At 41.5% G+C, this 20,942-nt stretch overlaps 1 protein-coding gene across 1 annotated transcript in view; it reads left to right on the top strand.

Moving 5' to 3' along the window:
• The window catches only part of plppr5b (phospholipid phosphatase related 5b), a 75,331-nt gene extending 55,984 nt beyond the window's left edge, over nt 1-19,347 (top strand). Inside the window, exons 4-6 of the mRNA XM_076085450.1 lie at nt 7,233-7,409; nt 10,022-10,153; nt 18,977-19,347. Coding sequence (XP_075941565.1) covers nt 7,233-7,409; nt 10,022-10,153; nt 18,977-19,006 — 339 coding nt within the window. The 3' untranslated portion in view covers nt 19,007-19,347. The remainder of the gene's footprint in view (nt 1-7,232; nt 7,410-10,021; nt 10,154-18,976) is intronic.
• The last annotated feature ends 1,595 nt before the right edge of the window (nt 19,348-20,942 follow it).

Raw genomic sequence — 20,942 nt, forward strand, 5'->3', positions numbered from 1 at the left:
ATGTGTAGGGGGTCTGCAGACACATCATCCTGGAAAGCCATGAAGAAGTGCATTTAGCATTATATGTCTCCTTTTAAATAGTGTTGATGGATGCTGATTCATGTTTAAAGGTTTCTAGGTGAAGCTTAGGTTTGTCTGCTACAAATCCAAACATTCTAACTTCACATAATTCCATTAAGCATGTCCACTCTTTCAAATGTCGGCTTCCCCCAAAACATGTGGGCATGCCTGTGGTGGATAGTGGTGATTGCGCCATGCAGGGAGAGCGTGCATGCCCATTGTCAGGTATTGATTATACAATGTGGCATTTATAGACTTACAGAGGCACACAGAGCCTGTTTTGACTGTTTGTCTGGAGGACTTCTATCCAGCTGTGAGCCCCAGCTTGTGTTTTAGTCCCCAGCTTTGGTTTGTTTGTTGCCGTGGTATTTTGACTCCGACAGTGTGGGCGGTGCAGCACTGTACTGTGACATCTCCACAATGCCTTCTTAAGTTTGACTTTCTAAAGGCAGTGTTGTTTGATGTGTTTTTGATGTGTGTTCAGCCATGTTGGGTATTGTATCACTGCTGAGCTATTTCTCTGTTTACTCAAAACAAAGCTGGGAATATGTCTTCCTATGCACCATGGGATTTCTCTTAAGGGAAGACCAGACAGTCACACATGCATGTGACAGCATGTGTGAGCGCTTTCTGAGGGTTTGAATGCATGGATCTATTAAGAGAACTAGATACCAAGAGGGTTCCACATTCATTTCAATGAAGGTTGCTTACATATCCTGGCACCAAACGTCTGCAAATATAGAGAAGCAACACATCCACAGGGTCTTTCTGTGCCTCAGTAACATTATGAGCAACCTTACTAAATGTCTTGCGCTAACCAACATGATCTAAAAAGCATGCTCCATCATCACGAGCTACATAGCAACCCCGTCATATAGAAACAATTCTCACCTAATTTGCAAATTTTGCATGGAAATAATTTCAAATTTAGCTCCAAATGTAGACATATAATTACATTCTCTTTACATTTGTTTAAAGTAGACTGCAGAGTGAAACGTGGAAGCAAAGCAAAAGATTTGTTCACTCTTTCTTTCAATTTCTTTTGCCATCACAAAATACGCTTCTAGTGAAATCTTTCCGAATAACAGCTACACAACTACAATAAATATGTTTTCAGGAAAAATACATTGTGTCCAACTTATCAGTGTTGGACCACTCTGACTGGACCTGTTACCATTTGAAATATGAGGTGACATATCTTGCTGATATCGCCTTTTAAATCAGCCTGATATATGAACACAGGCTGAACAGGTCCCCCTCAGCCACACCAACAGGACACCATTTGAACTTGGCAAGACGGAGATATTGATGTCTGAAGCGGCATCGAGCGGAGGTTGAATTTGTCATGTCCCCCTCTCGGTTCAGCCGACAAGCCTGTGATATAGTGAGCGAGCCGACAGCTGCTAATGCGAGATAGGTTGGAGCGCGCACACGGCTATGAACCGCTCGAAAAAGCCTGTAAAGACAAATCAATTTGACCTGAAGAGTCTCAGGTCAAATGATGTCCAGCAGGGAAACATTATAATACAACATGTATGTTTTATGGAAGTCAACTAGGAGTGATGGCATTGATAGCATGTGACAGCTCATACGAGGCTCACAGGGAGAAAGATCCTTGACCCGGTGAAGGACGGACACACACACATATATATTCCTACATTACCAACAGTGGACTGTCATGCTACTCTAACCAAATGTGGACTTCTGTTTCTGGTCATTTAAAAAAAAACAAAAAGAAAACTGGAATAGTAAATTTACTTTTAAAGTCTTAAATATTACTACAAATGTCCTTTTTATTTCTTTTTTAAATTAATTTCCAAGAGGGGACTTGCATCTTTGAATGTTGTCTACCTCCATACACTGCAGTGGAGCTGTATGTTCCCACTCTTTTACAAAGACGTTCTTTGTTTCTTGAATAAATGGATAATTTAACTTAAATGTTATCAATATTTAAACATTTCTCTGTGATACAAAACTACACACACACACATCATATACAAGACCGATCCAACCTGATAACAGTTGTCAGTGTAATATGAATCATGACAGCACAGATTAGTTTAGGGATGCTGGCTGCAGGCCACACACAGACACACACTGGCCACACCAACATAACCTCCGGTAGTGCCCTCTGCTCCGATTATCAGATGAATTAAACCAATCGAGAATAAAAGAAAACAAAGCCTGTTGTGAGCAGTTTATCCAACAACTGCTGAGAGAATCTCTTACAGAGTGACTAAGGTCAGCTCACATCATGTGCACACACACAAAGACAGAAAAATATAGTGCAACAGAGTGCAGAGCTCTTCTTCAACCCACTCACCACTCACACTCACTGCGTTTTTTAAATCTTCTTTACTTTTTGTGTCTAATCAAATCGTTTTATTTATTAGAGGTTATAAAATAACAATAAAGACTTAAGATTTGCGACCTGTCTTGCCTAAGTGATCATGTTTCGTCCAAACGCAAGGTAGTCGGCAGCCCTCTTAGCTGCCATGCAAGCGCGCTCGTGTCAGGGCGCTCCAGCGACGTTCTTTGGAATCTTGCCCAGGGAAACAAAAAAAAATGTTTCCCTGGGCAATCACTTTTTAAAAATGACCAACCACCGCGACCCAATTTCCAACAGGCCTTATCTGTAAGATAATAAAAAAAGCCAAATGTGTGAATGAACATGCCCGGCTATTTTTACTGCCATTTCCTCAACACCTATTATGGCCTTGAACAGGTAAACCAGCCATCTAGAAAAGATGTATGTTTGATGAATGACTTTGTTTCATGCACGTGTTATGGAAAACATTTCCACTTGTTATGTGCCTCAGAACAAACCCACCTACAGTACAAGCACACATATTGTTATATGTGTGCTTGTACTGTAGGTGGGTTTGTTCTGCCTGACGCATGCTGCAGCCTGTTATGTCTGCTCTGCTCTAGTGTCTTATGTACACTTTTCTTTTGCTTATATGTGTATTGGTTTTGTCTATACGTTACTGTCTGTTTATCTATACATTTTAATTCCATTTCTATTTGAAATTTTGTAATTTTAGGCTGCCTTTAAACATCTGGCCGGGGACAGCAGATGAAAACTAGCCTCTCTGGCTCACTTACAGTTTAACTGTTGATTGGTGTGCATTAACCCTGCCAAATAAACAAATAAATAAAATAAATAAATAATAAATACTTAATAAATGGGACCTAATAAATGCATTTAGGCTGTGTCAACAGACTGTTTAATTATATTAACTTCCTCTCATCAGTAAAGCAAACAAATTGTACATTAGCCTTTCACATTAGATTGAATGTTAAAAGTAGAATACAATTATTGGAAGAATACCAACATTCAGGCTCCCTCATGTGAACTGCAGATGTAAATGTTAAATAAAAGACCAATTTATTTGGCGACCCTGATAAAAATCTCCTGCGACCCACCTGTGCTTCCCAACCAAGTCTTTCCATTCAGAAAACAAGCATTTTAAAAGTTGTTTGTCATCTTGCGGCCAGACCTAAAAAAGCATGAATTCAGACTTTTAAAAAATCTGCATTATCAAGTCGTTATTTTGGTTATATCTGGTATATTAATGGCTTGCTAGAATTTGAAAATATGACTCGGTGAAATCCACTGATGAGAAAATTTGCTTTGTGTCTGCTGTGAACACGGCATAAAAGTGCATTTTGCACGCCCACGAAAAACTCGGCAGAGAACACTTAAGTGCGATAAACAGTCCATCCCTTGATCCATGGAAGTAGAGCTCTTTGTGTCTCCAATGAGAATGTCTATCGGTATATCAGTTGAGCAGCAGTTTACAGAACAACAGAAGTCTAAGGACAGAGAGCTAAATGTGTCAAGGGACCGCAATGTGACCCATTACCACAGCAACTGTGTCCTTTGAGCCGGATGATCACTGAAGACTTGAACATGTAAATGGAGGATTAACCTGTTAACGGTACATAACTCTGAAGAACCTTATGGATGCTCCCTGAAAGCACCATATATTTAAGTCCTGAATTATTAAGAGATGCAGAGTAAATGAATTGCAGAGAGAGAGACATGGAAACACTTGATCTGGCCTTGGAAGAGATTGCGCACTCTAATGAAAAATACAATTAGGCTTAATCTCCTTGTCTGCTGCGTTAACACAACAGATTAGTGATTAGAGCCAAACATAGACATGTTTCCTCGGGTCTATATTCGTCTGTTTCTCTCTCACTCTGCCCCTCCTCCCTCCAACTTGTCCAAGACTGATATCATGGCACATGCCACATTTTCTATTTGTGTTTGCCTTCTTACTAGAAGTGTGAAACGTGTGTGAGTGTGCTTTGTATCTGGTGAGAAATCAGTCCAGTCATGCTGACTCGTTGGTCTACATCTGTTTGACAACAAAATACTTAAAAGTCATGAAAAAATGAGCTACAATATAGTATATGTAAAACTTCTTTTGAATAACAGCCACTGACCAAGCTACCCCAACAGGCTGCATGTTCACTCTAATCATTACAACGTTGCTGTCATGTTAGGAGCCATGTGTAGAACAGCAAGTGTTGAGGGTGTGTTTGGCTGTTAGCGATGATGTCCTAGAACATACCGTATCAGAGACATGAACATGCAACTATTCAAAGCAGGACAACGTCTATGTGCAGCTTTAGCCCTGATGCAATGCTGTGAAGTATTATCTGATCACTTTTCACGATGTTTCTTAAGAAACTGGATTCAGTTCATTTCATTTGAGAAATGCTTCGTCTGTGATAAGTGTTGAGCCGCCTGGACTACAGCGTGACAGAACTTATGATAATGATGCATTATTTACAGCAGCTCATCTGAGGCCCAGAGGGAGAGGAGGAGAGGAGGAAGATGCTGCAGGCTCTATTGCTCCACTTCGCTCTGTTACGAGCATGCTTTTTACACAAAATGCATTTCCTGTTGAAAAACAGTATATTATCATGGAGTACAGCGTAATGTCATTTAGTTCCTCTCCTCTTTCCTCTCCTCCTATCTGCTCTATTCTCCTCTCCTCTCTCTTTATCTCCTCTTTCCTCCTCTCATCTTATCTCCTCTCCTCTTTTCTCATCTCATGTCATTTTATCTATTCTCCTCTACTATGCTCCTCCTCTCCTCTGCTCCTTTCCTCTCTTCTCCTCTTTCCTCCTCTCCTATACTCTGCTCCTCTCCTCTCCCGCTCTCTCATTTACTCTCCAGTTTTTATCTCCTCACCTCTGTCCTTCTCCTCACCTTCTCTCCTTCTCTCTTCACCTCATGTATTTCCTACGTCTCCCTCCCTCTGGGTATCATCCTCCACCTCCCCTTTCCTTTCCTTCTCTCCTGTCATTCCTCTCCTCTTCTTTCTATTCTTCTCCATCTGCTTCTTTCACTTCTTTTCTTCAACCTGATATATATATACTGTATATATTTTTCATCCTGCAGTTCCAGTGGCAGAACTGCCAGCACTTCTCTATACACAGCGGTGGAAAAATAGAAAGATGCCCCGAGGAGAGACTTAACATATCGGCTCCTATTTACACACAGTCCCAGCTGTCTGGTGGCATTTCACCACAGAGCTTTTAATAAAACATTAGGAGCACAGCAACTTCCACAATAGTTTTGAAAGTCAAACTAAAATAATGTGGATTTTCAGCATTTTCCTATTGAGACAGCATATTGAGTGATAAAAAAAGATTCCTCCTTATAAACATGCAGTATGAGTTGAGTGGTGTTTTCTGACATCACTGCTCATCTACACACTGACACGGCTTCTATGAGCCAAACATCAGCCGTCAAACCTATACACACTTTTCACCTGTTTCATCGCACATTTAAACACACAATTAAACCGTTATGTGCATAACAAAACTGACAGACAAGTCTCTCCACACAGCACAGGGAACCTTTTATTGGTTTGCAGTTCATTTATTTTAGCAAATAGAAATCAAACTAGTTCAACTAGGCTACGGAACAAAGTGCTAACTCTCCAGGAATCATTTGAATAGTACCTGCACTCTAAATCCTGTTTTTGAAGCTGTAAATGTAAAGTATATGGTGGTGAAATACATCAATGCTGCTGTTAATATAGACGTCTCTTTACAAATCTATAGAAATGAGCATTTCATTGGTTGAGAATGGCTCAAAACGCCATCTACTGTCTTTAATCAGCCCTGAACCTTGCAAGGTCAATGACATTGTGGACCGGTTAGGACTAATGTACGTTATGAAAGGTTACGTCACCACTCAGAGATTGCCCCCCCCCACCACACACACTATCACGCGCACACACACACACACACACACACACACACACACACACATACACATAACACCTGACATATTTCCCATTTACTTTAATGACATGGTGATAGAAAACAATTCAAAATGCCAGTATGCAGCAGACACAGAGCAATATTAGCAGTTATGTGTTCCTCAGATTCCCTCTCTTAAGCTCTGCTTCCCTGCTGCAGCTGATGAGCACCATTTATCATTTGCCACGGTTAGGGGTCAGAAAAAGTACATTTAATGGTATATACTATAACTCTTTATGGCACTCTTTACTATACATTAACTTGTAAAGATTGTTTATGACTTTTTATGACATACAATTCTATAACTTTTTAGGATTTTTAAAATGACATATACATTTTAAAGACTTTTTAAATATCATACTCAACTATTTTAATTTGTTATGACAGTTTTATGACATATTATACTATAACATTTCCTTTTTTATGAAATACTATACAATGACTTTTATGACAAAAAATGTGAGGTACCTCATTAATGTTTGCAGGTTTTGTGAGTGAATTCATGTGGATTCAAATGAGTTCTAATAGTGACATAAATACAGGTAAAACGATGGCCTAATGCCTTGCTTTGTATTTAACTGCTGTTAATAAAGTTTATATGGAGCCTGTGAAGGCTAATACTGCTGTAATGTGGGTTCTACTGTGAGCCTCGCTGCAGGCTTCTGGACTAGTGTTAGTTGCAGACTGTCTAAAGCAGGTGAGTAAGCTGTTACAGTAGTGGCGTATTATTTGAGCGTGGACGACTTTCTCAGAATCGTTTTGCAAAGAAGGAGGAGTTTTACAATGTCTCCTATCTGAATAAGTCATGTGATGGAACCAGTGATTTTACAAGATGTTTAAACATTCAGATGATCTCCAGTAACCCCGTCACCTCTCCTCCCTGGCAGATGTACGTGACGTGCACGGTGCATGCGAAAGGCACCCGTCTGGCCAAGCCGGTGCTGTCTCTCGGGCTCATGTGTCTGGCCTTCCTCACCGGTCTGAACCGCGTGGCTGAATACCGCAACCACTGGTCGGACGTCATCGCCGGCTTCATCATCGGCACCGCCATCGCCGCTTTCCTGGTGAGACTCAACCCAACAGAGGTCATATGGTATAGAGGTGTAGAGGGATGATTGTTGGATGATGTTATCCCACCAACATCTAGACACAGGTATAAAGCCGGATCTGGGTCTGTCCACGGTGGACTGGTCTCTGCTGGAGTCTGAGCTGAAGGAGTTTCTGGTGAACCTGCATGATTTCATCTGATTTCACCAGAATCCGACCCGGTGGCCCCCTGAGTCTCAAGTCCTGTGTGTTTGTTTGACCCTCCTCCATGTTTTTAACAACACAGATTCACAGAAGTACGTGTAATCACCACGACATCTTAAGGAAACAGTCTAACAGAAGGTTCAGGCAACAAAACCACATAGTTAGGTTTAGGAAAAACCTCATGGTTGCCATAATTATGCAAACTAAGTAAAATACATAAACACTTCACAAACTTAACTTCACAATAACTCAACAACACATTGGGACACAAACATCGGTCTCCTGGTTGAAAGTCCTGTGTTTGTTTGACTCTCTCTCGCCGTGGGAGGAGGGGCAGGATGTGCGGATTGGGTAGCGAGTGACTCGTGTTGTTTGTTGTTCCTGTGTACTCGCAGGTACCTGTTCCAGCATTTTAGGCTGATACTGGTTTGAGTACCAGAACAACAATTGATTGTAATGGCTAACTTTAAAAAGTTAGCCATTAGCCAAAGATGAAGAAAGAGTTCACACGTACAACATCCATCAGGGTGAAAGAGCATTGCAGCTGTGCTGCACACTATCATGAAACGCACACACAGTGATGATGAGTGGGCCCTAGATACAGCATGTTTCCTAGCAGCAGTAGCAAAAGATAATCCCCCCCCCCCCCCCCCCCATCCTCTTTCTTGCTCTGACATGGGACGGAGAAAGGCCGGCACATTCTTTGCTGTGGCTCACGGGCTTGGAGAGGGAGGGAGAGAGGGAGAGAGAGAGAGTCTGTGATAAGGCCTGGCTCAAGGCTCAGCCTCTTCACACAGAGATCCATTAATGTTGGCCCTGGTTGAAAACATTACCGTTCCATTAGTGATGGATGTAGATAGGAAAAAATACAAAGACAACACTATTTCTTTTAATACCAGAGAAACTCCTCATCCTTCATCTCTTCCACCCTCTGCTCCCCCCCCCCCCCCCTCTCCCCTCTCCTCCTCCTGCTCTCATTCTAGCATGGCTGCGTCAAACAAATAGCTCTCATTATCACAGAGAACAGTAACTCAAACAGCAGACTGGCCTGGTTTGGCAGGGATGCTATTTTATATGTGCAAATTATCTCCACAAGAGACTGCTGATATATATTGGGAGCAATAAAGCCTTTAAAGAGCCTGCAGATGGGTTGTGGTGCATAGCAACACGGTTTTAGGTCTTGGGAATTAAACTCATGAATGGGGCCTTCTAATTAAAAAAAGAAATAAGGTTAAATTAAAGATTAATATGAATAAATATACCAACATTTAGGAACCTAAGCCTTAAAACACACCAAATATGTCAATATACAAGTTGGAGCTACCTGGGTCTTCATTTACTTCTAATATTAGGTCTGGTGAAGCTCCATTAGATGTTACTACCTTTATCTTTTTCTGTCTTTTTATTGCAGCAGCAGTCAGCTCGTAACAGAGAAAAAGCTCTTAGAACTATTTGTTACCTGCTCAGGACCAAACAGCAGCTAAAAGACACGTCTTTTTCCTCAAGAGTTAGTGGAGATCAAAAACCGAGCTAAAAGAGAGAATATTGGACTTTAATTAGTTTCTACGCAGGATGCGTTTCAGTAACTGTGTCAATACCCAACTTACCATATAAACTTAATACGTGATGATATGCCAACGTTGTGTTCACGGCATGTTTCCACTGCCCCCAAGTGGCCAACAAGTCTATCATGCCTCAGTTAGCCTACTCTCCTTTTGTAGTAAAACTGCCTGACAATACAGCCTCAGTAACTGTAAGTGAAGCAGAAGGCACTTGGAATACCTATGTTGAATACACTTATTGTAAGTCGCTTTGGATAAAAGCGTCTACTAAATGACGGTAATGTAATTTAATGCACAAAGAGTTTCATCTGATCAGCTATAGTCACATAGCTGAGTTTGTGGCCTGGGGAAGAGCTCTGGTCCAGGAGGGCAGAGCCTGATAAGCACCAGACTGGACACCTGATTGGTTGTTTATGGTTAAAGATGTTTCTCAAGTTTTGCTGCTAAGCTTCATGACCCTCCATACAAAGTTCCCAGGTTGCACTGCTCTGTAGGATATAATGGACTGCAGCCCTGAAGAGTTTCTGTATGTCTTCTCTGCTCAGCCAACTTGAAATTGGTTATTTCATTTTGAACCTCAAAGCCACATTTTTCTCCTTATTAGAGGAGCACCCACATCCATCACATAGCTTCAGTAATGCCCACAGGAAAAAGTCCATACACACACATGTGACCTACATTCTTGGGTTACTCTCTTTATCAGGAGTCTCTATCAGTCCTTGGAATTCAGTTACACACCCATCTCTGTCCTCTGCTGTGTGTGTGTGTGTGTGTGTGTGTGTGTGTGTGTGTGTGTGTGTGTGTGTGTGTGTGTGTGTGTGTGTGTGTGTGTGTGTGTGTGTGTGTGTGTGTGTGAGATATAGGTGGTGTGTGTGGTCCATAACTTCAAAGGCAAGTTACTGCTGAGCGAGGACTCACCAGAGGAGCGGTCCAACACAGCCATGCTGAACATGGGCCGGATGGAGAGTCCTCTGGAGAAGTACATCGCCTCACAGGTCAGTACAGCACCACACACCTTCTTATGCTCACGTTTTCATGCTGGAGTAATGCATGTCTGTATGAAGCAAACTCACAGTGAACATCAGCTGTAGACCAATATGGCTCTTTGAACACTATTATGTTTCGTTAAACACAGAGGTTCAGTTTTTCTTCCAAATTGTAGTAGCCGAATACCTCTGGATGCCCGCTTCAGTGATTCAAATAGCAAAGGTGTTGGAAAACCTGAGCAAGCAGAGCTTTTTAGAAGTTGGGAGGTCCTATTCCTGTGCTAGAGCGTTCCTGTGTAGAGGTTTTGTTGAGGTCGATGCAGCCGTAGATGTTTTTGCAAGTCAACTTACAGAACAGTGTTAGCAACGCAAAGACAATTTTGCTGACAAAGTCAATGGAAAGATGCGATTAGATTAGACACGTGTGACGCACATACCAAGCAGCTTTGTTGCCTTACCCCAACTAAATAGTTTTCTGTGAGGATGGAAGTTTGTTTTGGAAAGACTATTGTAGGAAAACACAAAGAAAAATGTATGAGTATACGTTGACTATTGTTTGATTAGGGCGAAATAACTTCTTGGTCATCATGTCACGATGACTTGATGACAGTCAATCATTCGCAGGTGGGATGAAGGACGTGACCCCGATCTCCGGTGTCGAAACCCTACAAACTATATTTAGCAACCTTTTAGTTACATAATAAATAATCCACAGACACCAAAAGTCTGGACAGTTGATTTGGCAGCACACCTGGAGAGGTTAAATCAAGGTAGATGTGAAGTGACAGGTGTCAGCTACAATCACTCAGCAGTATATTACACACGACACTGGAGTCAGTGTTCTCAGCCCGATATATTGTACGTGGTTTCACCTGCCAAGTAAGATCATGCCACTGTTTTGATATACTTCCTTTTAGTCTTCAAATAATTGGTTACATCAGTTGATTTACTCATGGCAGTCTTAATAGTAAAAAGATATCAGCAAGTGCAATGAATTAGTGAAACTATTAGATTCCTTGTTGGATTGGAATGAATTGTTAACACATTAATAGTGTTAACATATGCTACTTCCAGCTTCACAAATGTGGGAATTTGCCGCTCTTTTTGGAAATGAAAGCTGTAACTTTGTTCCCATCTTTTCATAAACGAGTGCCAATGACTAACTAGGACACTTCTTTTATTGCTTAGATATACAGTATGTTGATAATATACCCATATTGGTCTAACCCTGGTTTATTTCTGAATTTACATCATGTGTGCATAAACTGTTTCGTAATGTTAGCATTTGTTCATTGCTACAGTTCTTGTTCTTTTTGGGCTTAATACCATTAGCCATTAGACCTAATAAAGGGTACAGGTAGCAGTGTCTGACTTTTAACGACACACCTACACACACACTGCTGTAGGAGACGGATGATGAAGATGAAGAGTCTTGCTACATTAAGGAGCGCCTCCTGGCCTTCCTGCACTGGCTGCAGGGTCTCGAATGGTTCCAGTGTCTCAGGAACAAAAGGCAACAAACCGTGACGTGGTTTCAAACTCCAGCTCTCTCAAATCTCTGGACATATCTATACCTTTTCACTTATGAATTAGACTGGCTGATATTGTTCTGTAGACCTGGTCCAGCATCTGTCCTGTCTGGTCTAAGAGCTACTACACCGAGGTAACTAGGGGATACAATCATACGTTAGCAAAAATTTTATTAAGTATGTGTCCTGCCAGGACAGATGAATCTAAATCAAATACACACAATCTCAACAGTTCTGCTCCTCTCAAATTTGCCCCTCAATTTCCGGAAATCAATGGTTGGCTCTATATGAAATATTGCAATTAAGAGTTGAGGTGAGAATCATCTTTTTTCTCTCTGAAGAAATCTGTTCACCTGTACTTTACATGATGTTTGTGTCAATTAATGAACTGCCTTCATGTAGCACTTCTCTATTCTTAGCGACCGCTCAACGCGCTTTTCAACCCAAGCCAGCATTCACACACACACACACACACACACACACACACACACACACACACACACACACAAACTCACAGCAAGTTTCAGTATCTTGCCCCGGGACACTTTGAACAGGGATCGAACCACCGACCTTCTGATTAGGCGACGATCTTGATTTCTTGCATCAGAGCACTCCTCGTTCTCCCATCTGAATCAGATTCACTCACCGTTTCCACAGCAGATGTTTTGACCTGTCATAATAGGAAAAGCACAGGTGGAACTACCACAAATAACCATGACTTTGTTCAGCAATTATTGCAAGGTAATGCCACAGCTAATGGTGTTATTGCCGACATATATTTCCAAGGTTAAAATGTCTGCTGTGAAAAAGTCTATTCAACCTTAGCATCACTTCAATAATGTTCAACCGCTGGGGGGCCCTCAGGGTAGCCCCAGGTTTGGAACCACTTAGCTAGACCAACAAATCCCCTTCACTAAGGAAATATCTAATTCCACATTGCCTTCCAAAATGACCTATTTTTACATTTTTTTGATTTTGCACCATATTAATATGTTACTATGTTATGGTTGCAGATTAATCATAGTTTGAATAGATGAGATACTTTCAGTGCATCAAGGGCTTGCAGTTGCTGAAGTTTCCACTAGGATAGCCAGAGCACCCCCAAGAAATGCCAGTGGTTTATTCATAATCTTACATTTTTAATGCCTCAGAATACCTATATTTTATTGAGTGTGTTTGTGAGGCACATGAGTTTCTGGCGGGTGATTTGGTCAGGGGGAGGAAAAGTCACAGGAAAAGTCACAGAGAGCATCAGACACCCACAGTGCCTAGAGCACGTTGGACCAGGACGGGTGAGCGGAGGGAATTTCCCCTCAACGCTCACAGAGCGGCTCACTTCCTCCGCTCTCCCGCTCTCCCGCTCAACTCAGATTTCGTGCCGCTACACTCAAAACGCTCACAGCTCGCTCAGAAAATAGAAACAAGCTGCGTTGTATGTTACTTAGGGCTGTACTGGATTTGTTTGGGGGCTCACAGGATTGAACGAGAAGATGTATGTGTTCTTCTTCCTGGACTGCATCCTACTGAGACATATGCCGTCATTAGAGGGACTTATGGTGATTTGTCTTAGTGTTAGAGCAGTATGAGGCCACAGACATGCAGGATTAAGTACCACATGGTTGAGGATAATACACACATACAAGAAGTGTTCACTCTAAGTGCATTCAAAAGCTTTATTCTTCAAGAAATAATACCAGGATTACACACTTTTCCAACTTTTCATCATCATCCCTACCAAAGTGTTTATATTTTAAAAATGACAACAACAGTGGACACGAATTAGTGAACGACAACATCAACAGTGAGAACACTGATGGTTGTAGTATTGAATATGTATGTGTCTCTAAGGGGATGGGATTCAGAAATAGCCAAATGTGTGTTTGTTGTGTATTCCTGTGAGATTTACTCTCAGCTCAATTATGAAGAAGCAGAGCAGGCACTGGAACTCTGATCTGGCTGGTTAACTCACGCTGGTTAATGCCAAACTGAACCCATGAGTGCTGGGTGTGCTTTGGCAACTTGTTCACTCCCAACTCGTCAAATGAAGACGCTTGATCAGTGCCCCTCGCCGTCTAATACCGAGGCATAGAGGCTCCCTTTAGCGTCTGTATGAGACGCACCGCGCTTTATAACACCAATATAAAACAAACCATGTCATTATTAGACAGTCAGAGCAACTGACGTTGTATAGAGAATGAGAAAGAGTCTTGGATGGGTCACAGGACACAGGACTTTCATCCAGGAGACTGCTGTCCATGTCTCATGTGAAACATTGACTTATTTTTCCTTACTTTTGTTATGTAACTTTGGTTCACTTATGCACTTAAATAACTAACATACATAAGTAATGTAACAAGCATTTTTATTTCTTGCACAAACTTATTTAACAACAATCCTTTTTCTCAGCCTGACTCAGTACTTTTCTTGACTGAACTTAACCAAGTAAACCTGAAAATCAAGTAAACCTACATTGGAAGTTTATTTTAAAAAACATACTGTATGCATGCAACAAGCAGAAACTCTAAGAACACGGAAGTCTATTTTGAAAAGACACTTTGCATGTAGCAAGCGGAAAGTGTACGTTTCCTGTGAACATAGAAGTTTATTTTGAAAAGACAAGTGGAAAGGACACGTCAAAGTTGAAAGCGTAGGGCCACTGACCAAGCGGCGGTATCTGACTAGTTGGGAGTGAGAATGTGTTGGTTTTGGGTGTAAGATAAAGTTGTAAATGTAAATTGGCTGGTCATGCAGGATAGTGTTATTTTTTTTAAAGACTGTCCTAATACTATACTCACATGCCCATTGGCTGTCTGTAAAGAGGTGATTTCCTTTTTCAGGTCCAGACCAGGCGGCATCCTCTGGTTCTGCCGAGTGAAGTTCATGTTGAAGTGTCTTAAAACCTGCATTCTATCTACTGACCAGCAGGGGGCGACTCGTCCAGTTGTATCGAAGTCCGATTGTATAGAAGTCTGACCAAAAATGAAGCAGGGTATGCTTTAGGGCGGGAGTACTGTGATTGACAGGTTACTGCCGCTACCAAAGCCGTATAAATATGGTCACTTCGGTTCACCGGTTGCAAAAAGGCAAGATGGCGAAGGCCAAATTGCCAAACTCAAGGCTTCCTAACGCAGTTCACAAATCATTGGATTATGTCACTAAATGCGCTTCTTATATACAGTCTATGGTTGAGACCTTTTGATCAATCCGCCCACTCCACCGAGTCCCAGACTGATTCGTCTGGGATGGGGACAAGAAACAGCAGCTTCTCGGTTAAAAATGAATTGACCAATGGCAGGACTACCGATTAGCCAATAATCATTATGTGCGGGACAGACGCTAATGTCAAGCTATTGTGAGGCGTTTTCAACCTGTGCGTTGAAGACAGCGTGTTTTGTACGCTGCGCTCCACTCTTAAAAACCTGGCAAATCAATAACGACTTAAAGTGCCATTAGATTGAGGCGGCTACGTTAGCCTACTGGAGGCAGTGTCAGACTGAAGATTCTGTCTGCTATCAGACAAGTTTCCTGTTTTTACTTGGTAAGTTTGTAACATGTAGTTATTAATGCTGCGGTCTTGCTTTCAGTGACTGACTAATAACAGCACACAATATTCTCCAGTGGTTTCACATCTAAGGGTAACTCTGGTTTATTACAGCTTGGGTCTTATTTTTCAGATTGTATTCATCCATTTAACAGCTAAGATAGATGCTGTACCAGAAAAAGACAACAATATAGGATATTTTTCTATTTTAATAGCAGCATATATTAAGTAGCAATATTTCGTAGTTTTGCCCATCATTTCTAGTAGTTCCAATAAAATCATATTCACCACGTTAATTGGCGAGATCTGGCAACACGGTGAACGCTCAACACGAGCAGTCAGAAGATCAGACAGGTTGTGAACAAATGGCCATTTGGCTACCTGACTACTTTAATAAAAATATATGTGATAAAGGTCTGGTAAAAGATCTGGTCTCAGATCTAACAATTGTAAGTTTACGAAGAGTTAGCTTTGAATTTGGGAACCTCCAATGCTGAGATCTAAGGCACTGAGTTCACTGCAGAAGAGATACATGGGCTGTTTCACTTGCTAGGTGTTAGAAATATAGAGTATAGTGTGCAGGTCTCAGTTTACAGTCACCTTGTATGAATCTCACAGCTCTTTGATGCAAAAAAAATAATATCATCCCAGTCCAGTACAGACAAGAATATAAACTGAGCTAAATGTTTGTTGATGGTTTTTTAATCTGTCCAGAAGGTTAAGATATCGTCTGAATTCTCTTTACAATGAGGGTTTCCCCACATTTAAGGTGTTCAGACTTTCAGTTTGAGCTCCAAATAAAGCGGTTTAGATAATCTGGTAAACTGGATTAAACTGGTTGTTGTTGGCCCTGTCTGACCTACTTATAGTGATGTCACCATGTTCCCAGATCTCAGCTATTGCAGTGTTTTTACCTCTGATAGAAGTCATGGACAAAACTACAAAAATAAGAGCCAGCGTGGAATTTCCTTTGAACAAATCAATTGGTCCAAACATGGTCCTTTGGCCCACTGACTACCCATCTGTTGGGCTGGTGGCCATCTTGGTCCATAGCGATCAAACCAGTTTGTATCCAATGAAATGAAAGAGAGGAAGAGGCAAAATTCAGCCACACTCAGCACTGTCCAGAGTATTTGGAATGTGAGGTTGAAGTGCTTTTCTTCCTTTCTCTTTGTGTCTGAGTGAAATCCCTCTTTTTACATCTTCAGAATTCATGATGCCAGATGTAACAGAGGCGTGCTCCTATTTACTCCAGCCTGCTGTGTTGTCTTCTCGCTTCCTCTAACACGATACACATTTAGCATCTGAACGTGGAGAATACACGACTCCTATCTGATGATTCAATTCACAGCTTCCTGCTGAGAGAGCCTGCCACTCAGTTGCTTGTAAAGAATAGAAAATCTCACCCTCTCACCTCGGCTACGACGGAAAATTGACTGCTCTATAAATAGCTCAGTGTAAAGATGCCTGAAAGCTAAACAAGCCACAGTGAACAAAATGTCAGGGCAGGAAGGAAAAAAATGTATCCCACGCTTTTATTCTATTTCTTTCTTCTTTTGTGGAATGGAATGCAGAATCCAGCTGGAAGACGCCATAGCCGTACATTTATAAGTAAAGTTTCCCTGAAAGATAAATGAAACAGGCTAATGATTTGATCAGATTTTGCACCAAATCTGCTTTGTAGAAATCAGATCAAAACACACATCACGTTCTCGTTTGGAGGGTGAGTTATTGCTTTTTACCAGAAACACAACAGGGGAAAACTGCCATGTGAGAGATGTTTTCGCCAATATAAATGCTAATATCTCTCCTTATTCAAATGAAAACTCTAAAATGATGAAAAGCGAGACAAATCATTGGCTCGAACTTGCAGCCTCAACAGACTACTGGATCAGTCATCAACATCAGAGGGTGTGTGTGTTTTATAACAGGAGGCGAGGTCAGTTATTTGATGTTGATTTTACATCTTCATCGTTGATCAGATGTACAGATTAAGAAGTAGGGACGGGTGACATGTCAGGAGCTGAGTCTGAGTGGTATGTCACTGTTGATTACTTGTGTCCTGCTACTGTTTTCTGTCTCATGTCACTCATGGTCTACTGTCATATCTGCGGTATGGCCAATCGTTTTGGTTAGTATGCTTGGTATCGTCTTGTTTTATATGCCGACTCTAAGTGGTACGCCACTTTGACTAGTGGTATGTTACCGCTGCTTTTATTTATTGATTTATTGCTGAAAATTTAAATCAAACATTTCCAATTGCAACTCCACAGATGGCCAGAAAAAAAATGCAGGCACACACCAATTCCCAACAGTATATCATGAACACCAGTGAGATACCATGCATACGCCATTAGACACATAGCAACGTACCACCAATCAAAGTGGCATATGACACTAAAACAAGACTGGCACCCTATTGGTCCAATGCTGTCCCTTTAGAGTTCTTCTATTCTTCTGGTACGTGGTACCAAAGGGCCTATTATCCGCTGGCATATTTGTACAACTTGGCAGAATACTTATTATACTGTACAATACATTTAAAAAAAATACTACTGTACAAATAAATCCCCATACTAAAATGAAACATTGACTGACCTCTACTCAACCACTAGTGAAACCATAAACAGAGTTCGTTAGAATAAACAATCAGTGCTGTCATGTTTCATGAATAGGACCTCCTCTCTCAGCAGTGAGCTTAGTATAGCAGCAGTATAGCTCCTTGAGGAGGTAGCGAGAAAAGCAGTCTTTAACCCCTCCCTCCTCCTCTTCTCGCTCCACAGCCAAACGCACTCTGAGGTTGGATTAGAGAATCAAAGGCTCTAGTCTGCATGAACAACCATCCCCTGCCGCTGCTGCGTCTTACTGGCATTGTTCTGCCAGTCTTGCATGTTGTGATGGTTGCTCCTCGGGGCTAAGTCTAGTTCTGTTTGAACTGCTCTGAGATATGTTTAGAACTTGCTCTGATGCTGTGTTTTGGACATATTGAGGTTCTTGGTTTAAAGGGCAATTTGGTATATTCCAACCTGGTGTATTTCCATTCTTAAGTATACCCTCTAATACACATACTTGGACACATGACCAGGTTTGTATCCTGGAGTTGTTGGGTGTTTAGAGGCTTACAACTGACAACTCCAGGCGACCCGACCAAGTGTCTCTCTACTGGCCCCAGTGGGCACCTCTTTTCGGCCAGAGCCATGGAGATGCTTTCTCTGCCTCCTCCACGTAGTTATTGATGGCTCCTCTCCTGCTTGGTGGGTTGCCTCCTTGTGTCCTTGTGGTGCCAATGAATCCTCAGTACCCTCATGTTCTTACAGATCTTTGTGACTCTTTGTGTTGTGCTAACTTTGCACTTTTCAGCCCGGTTGTAGAGATTAGGGAAACAAAGACTTGTGTAGCAACAGATATTAGGGCAAGCTGTGTGAGTCTCCTACAGCTTCGTCAGGTGGAAATATACCAGATTGTTCCTTTAAACCATCTCAGAATCATAACATCTTTCTTTCTGGTTTTCTGATTTTTTTTTTTTCTGTTGTGAAAACAACCTTTAATGATTCTGTTATTTGGAGCTTTTCCCTCATAGATTAATTTGTGGCTGAACGTATTTTCTCTTTTGGCTGACGATGGCTGGAATGTCCATAAAAAAACTCTGACCAAGAGCAGCCTGAAATTACTTTTGAGGAATCCGTCCAAATAAACGTGTCCAGAATACCTTGTCTCCTTTGTCCTGATTTTATTCGTATTATTTTTCCTTCCTCCCTGCAGAATCACATCGCCTTCGCTGAGGTCACATGACGTGGAGTCGGCCGTCTGGCAGACCCATTGGACGTCCACGCTCTGCACTGTCCAATCCAATTAACCGGAGCGCAGCGCTAAACCCGCTCTGTGTGTGTGTCTGGTCTGCTGGTATGTTGTTCTATGTTGTCTTTATCAGGCCCCTGTTGTCATTTGCAGCTTCTCGTATTCAAGGAAAAAAAGAGAAGAAGGAAGAGTCAGTGACCCAGACGAGAACAGGTTGCTTCTGCTTTCTCCATCTATGCACTTCTTCTGAATCCTTGTTTGACTTTGGCCTCTCAAATGAAGCGTGTTGTGATGCAAACCGGAGCAGACTGGTCTAAACATTGTGGGACACTAGAAGAACAAGTGAAGAACTGGATGGCACCATCTCAACTCTGCCAAGGTCAAATATGTTGTCATGGTGTGATTATGGAAAAAAGCAATGTTCCGTTAAGATGGCTGTAAGTCTTTAACAGAGAAATACGTTTCTCTATGTTGCTAAAGTTGAGTTTTTACTGTCCACACATCACCTTCATGACATTCAGAGGACCGCTGTGAATATCAGAATATGACATTGACTGCTGGACCCGTATTTATCAAACTGATTAATGTGAACTTTTGGACTCACACGCATAAGAATGAAAGCCATCTATTAAATGCCATTTGACTATAAATACCTTTCAATTTATGAGAGCTCCAGACTGAAGCAGTAGCTATAATAGTAGTAGATGATGAGGTCCACCCAGCGAGATCTTGGGTTGAATCGTACTTTAACTGGTGGAAGCAAAGCAAGTGCCCGCATTGATCATCAGATGCATTTGACACTTTGTCCCGCGCTCTCACGCCACACATTCTATTTCTAAAGCATGTACTTCTGATAACTTTAACATGCATGCGCTATTTTGCATTTTATTGTTTAGAATAAAGAGCCTACAAATATAAAACTGGAAATGATATGACAACAGGATCAAAAACTTAGATGGAGGATACTTGAACCCGCAACAAGCTGCTGCCTGTCCTGATGGAGTTGAACACGGAGCGAGACGGTTTAAGTGATTCACAACTCTTCGTGGATCTGTGTGAACTTTATTCAGTCCATAAACTCTGTCGGATAATTGTTGAAAACCACATGTTTGATTTGCACATAGCACGGTCGGGGCTGTGTGGTTATTTTACAACAGTCTGCTGCTGGTTGCACATTATGTAAGCAGTGCATCTGCAGTGTGTAATTGTGACATCATCGCTCCAGCTAGAGACTGCAAGGAACGAATAGAATAAAGTCATTGCTGCTCTCACAACAATTGACTTAATTACACATATGACCAAACTAATTCATGTTTCTGTTCGTGCAGCTATAACCGCGTGTGTCATCTCAGGAATCCATTTCATCAAACAGAAATTGGTTGTTTTCATATTTGGCCTGTTTCAATCTTTTAAGTGCACTCAGGCTAATTAATAAGCATCATTTTCGGCTATGATGCCTGGAGGTTGGCAAATATATATTGTTCAGCCATACTTTATTTATCATTGACGTGGCTTTTCATCTATTAATGCTCTCAAATTGTGAATTTGGCTGCTTAACTTTTACAACAACATTCTCGAGGGTTTAGGGGTTATGACCTCTGACCCATGCGGTGGATGATGTCACAGAAGGCCGACTGATAAAATTACTTCACCGATACAGAATCTCCCTCCAAACTGGATTAAAACTCCACTTGAGAAGCACGGTTTGCAGTCGGTCATGAGACGGGAAGTTACGTCTTCTCAGCAGTTTTCAGAATACTTTTGGTCTCGTTAGCGACTGAGCTAGCTCGCTAATTTGTTGGAGAATGCTTGTTGTTCAGACTGCAACACGGAGTCATTCACATCACTGTTTTTTCATACTTGTACGATTTGGACTATATTAACATGTTTTTTTAACCAGCCAACCAACTAATTTAGTAGACTGATGAGG

Source organism: Anarhichas minor, unplaced genomic scaffold, assembly GCF_050575085.1.
Source record: "Anarhichas minor isolate MPS153535 unplaced genomic scaffold, ASM5057508v1 ptg000155l, whole genome shotgun sequence".
Classification (NCBI taxonomy): Eukaryota; Metazoa; Chordata; class Actinopteri; order Perciformes; family Anarhichadidae; genus Anarhichas; species Anarhichas minor.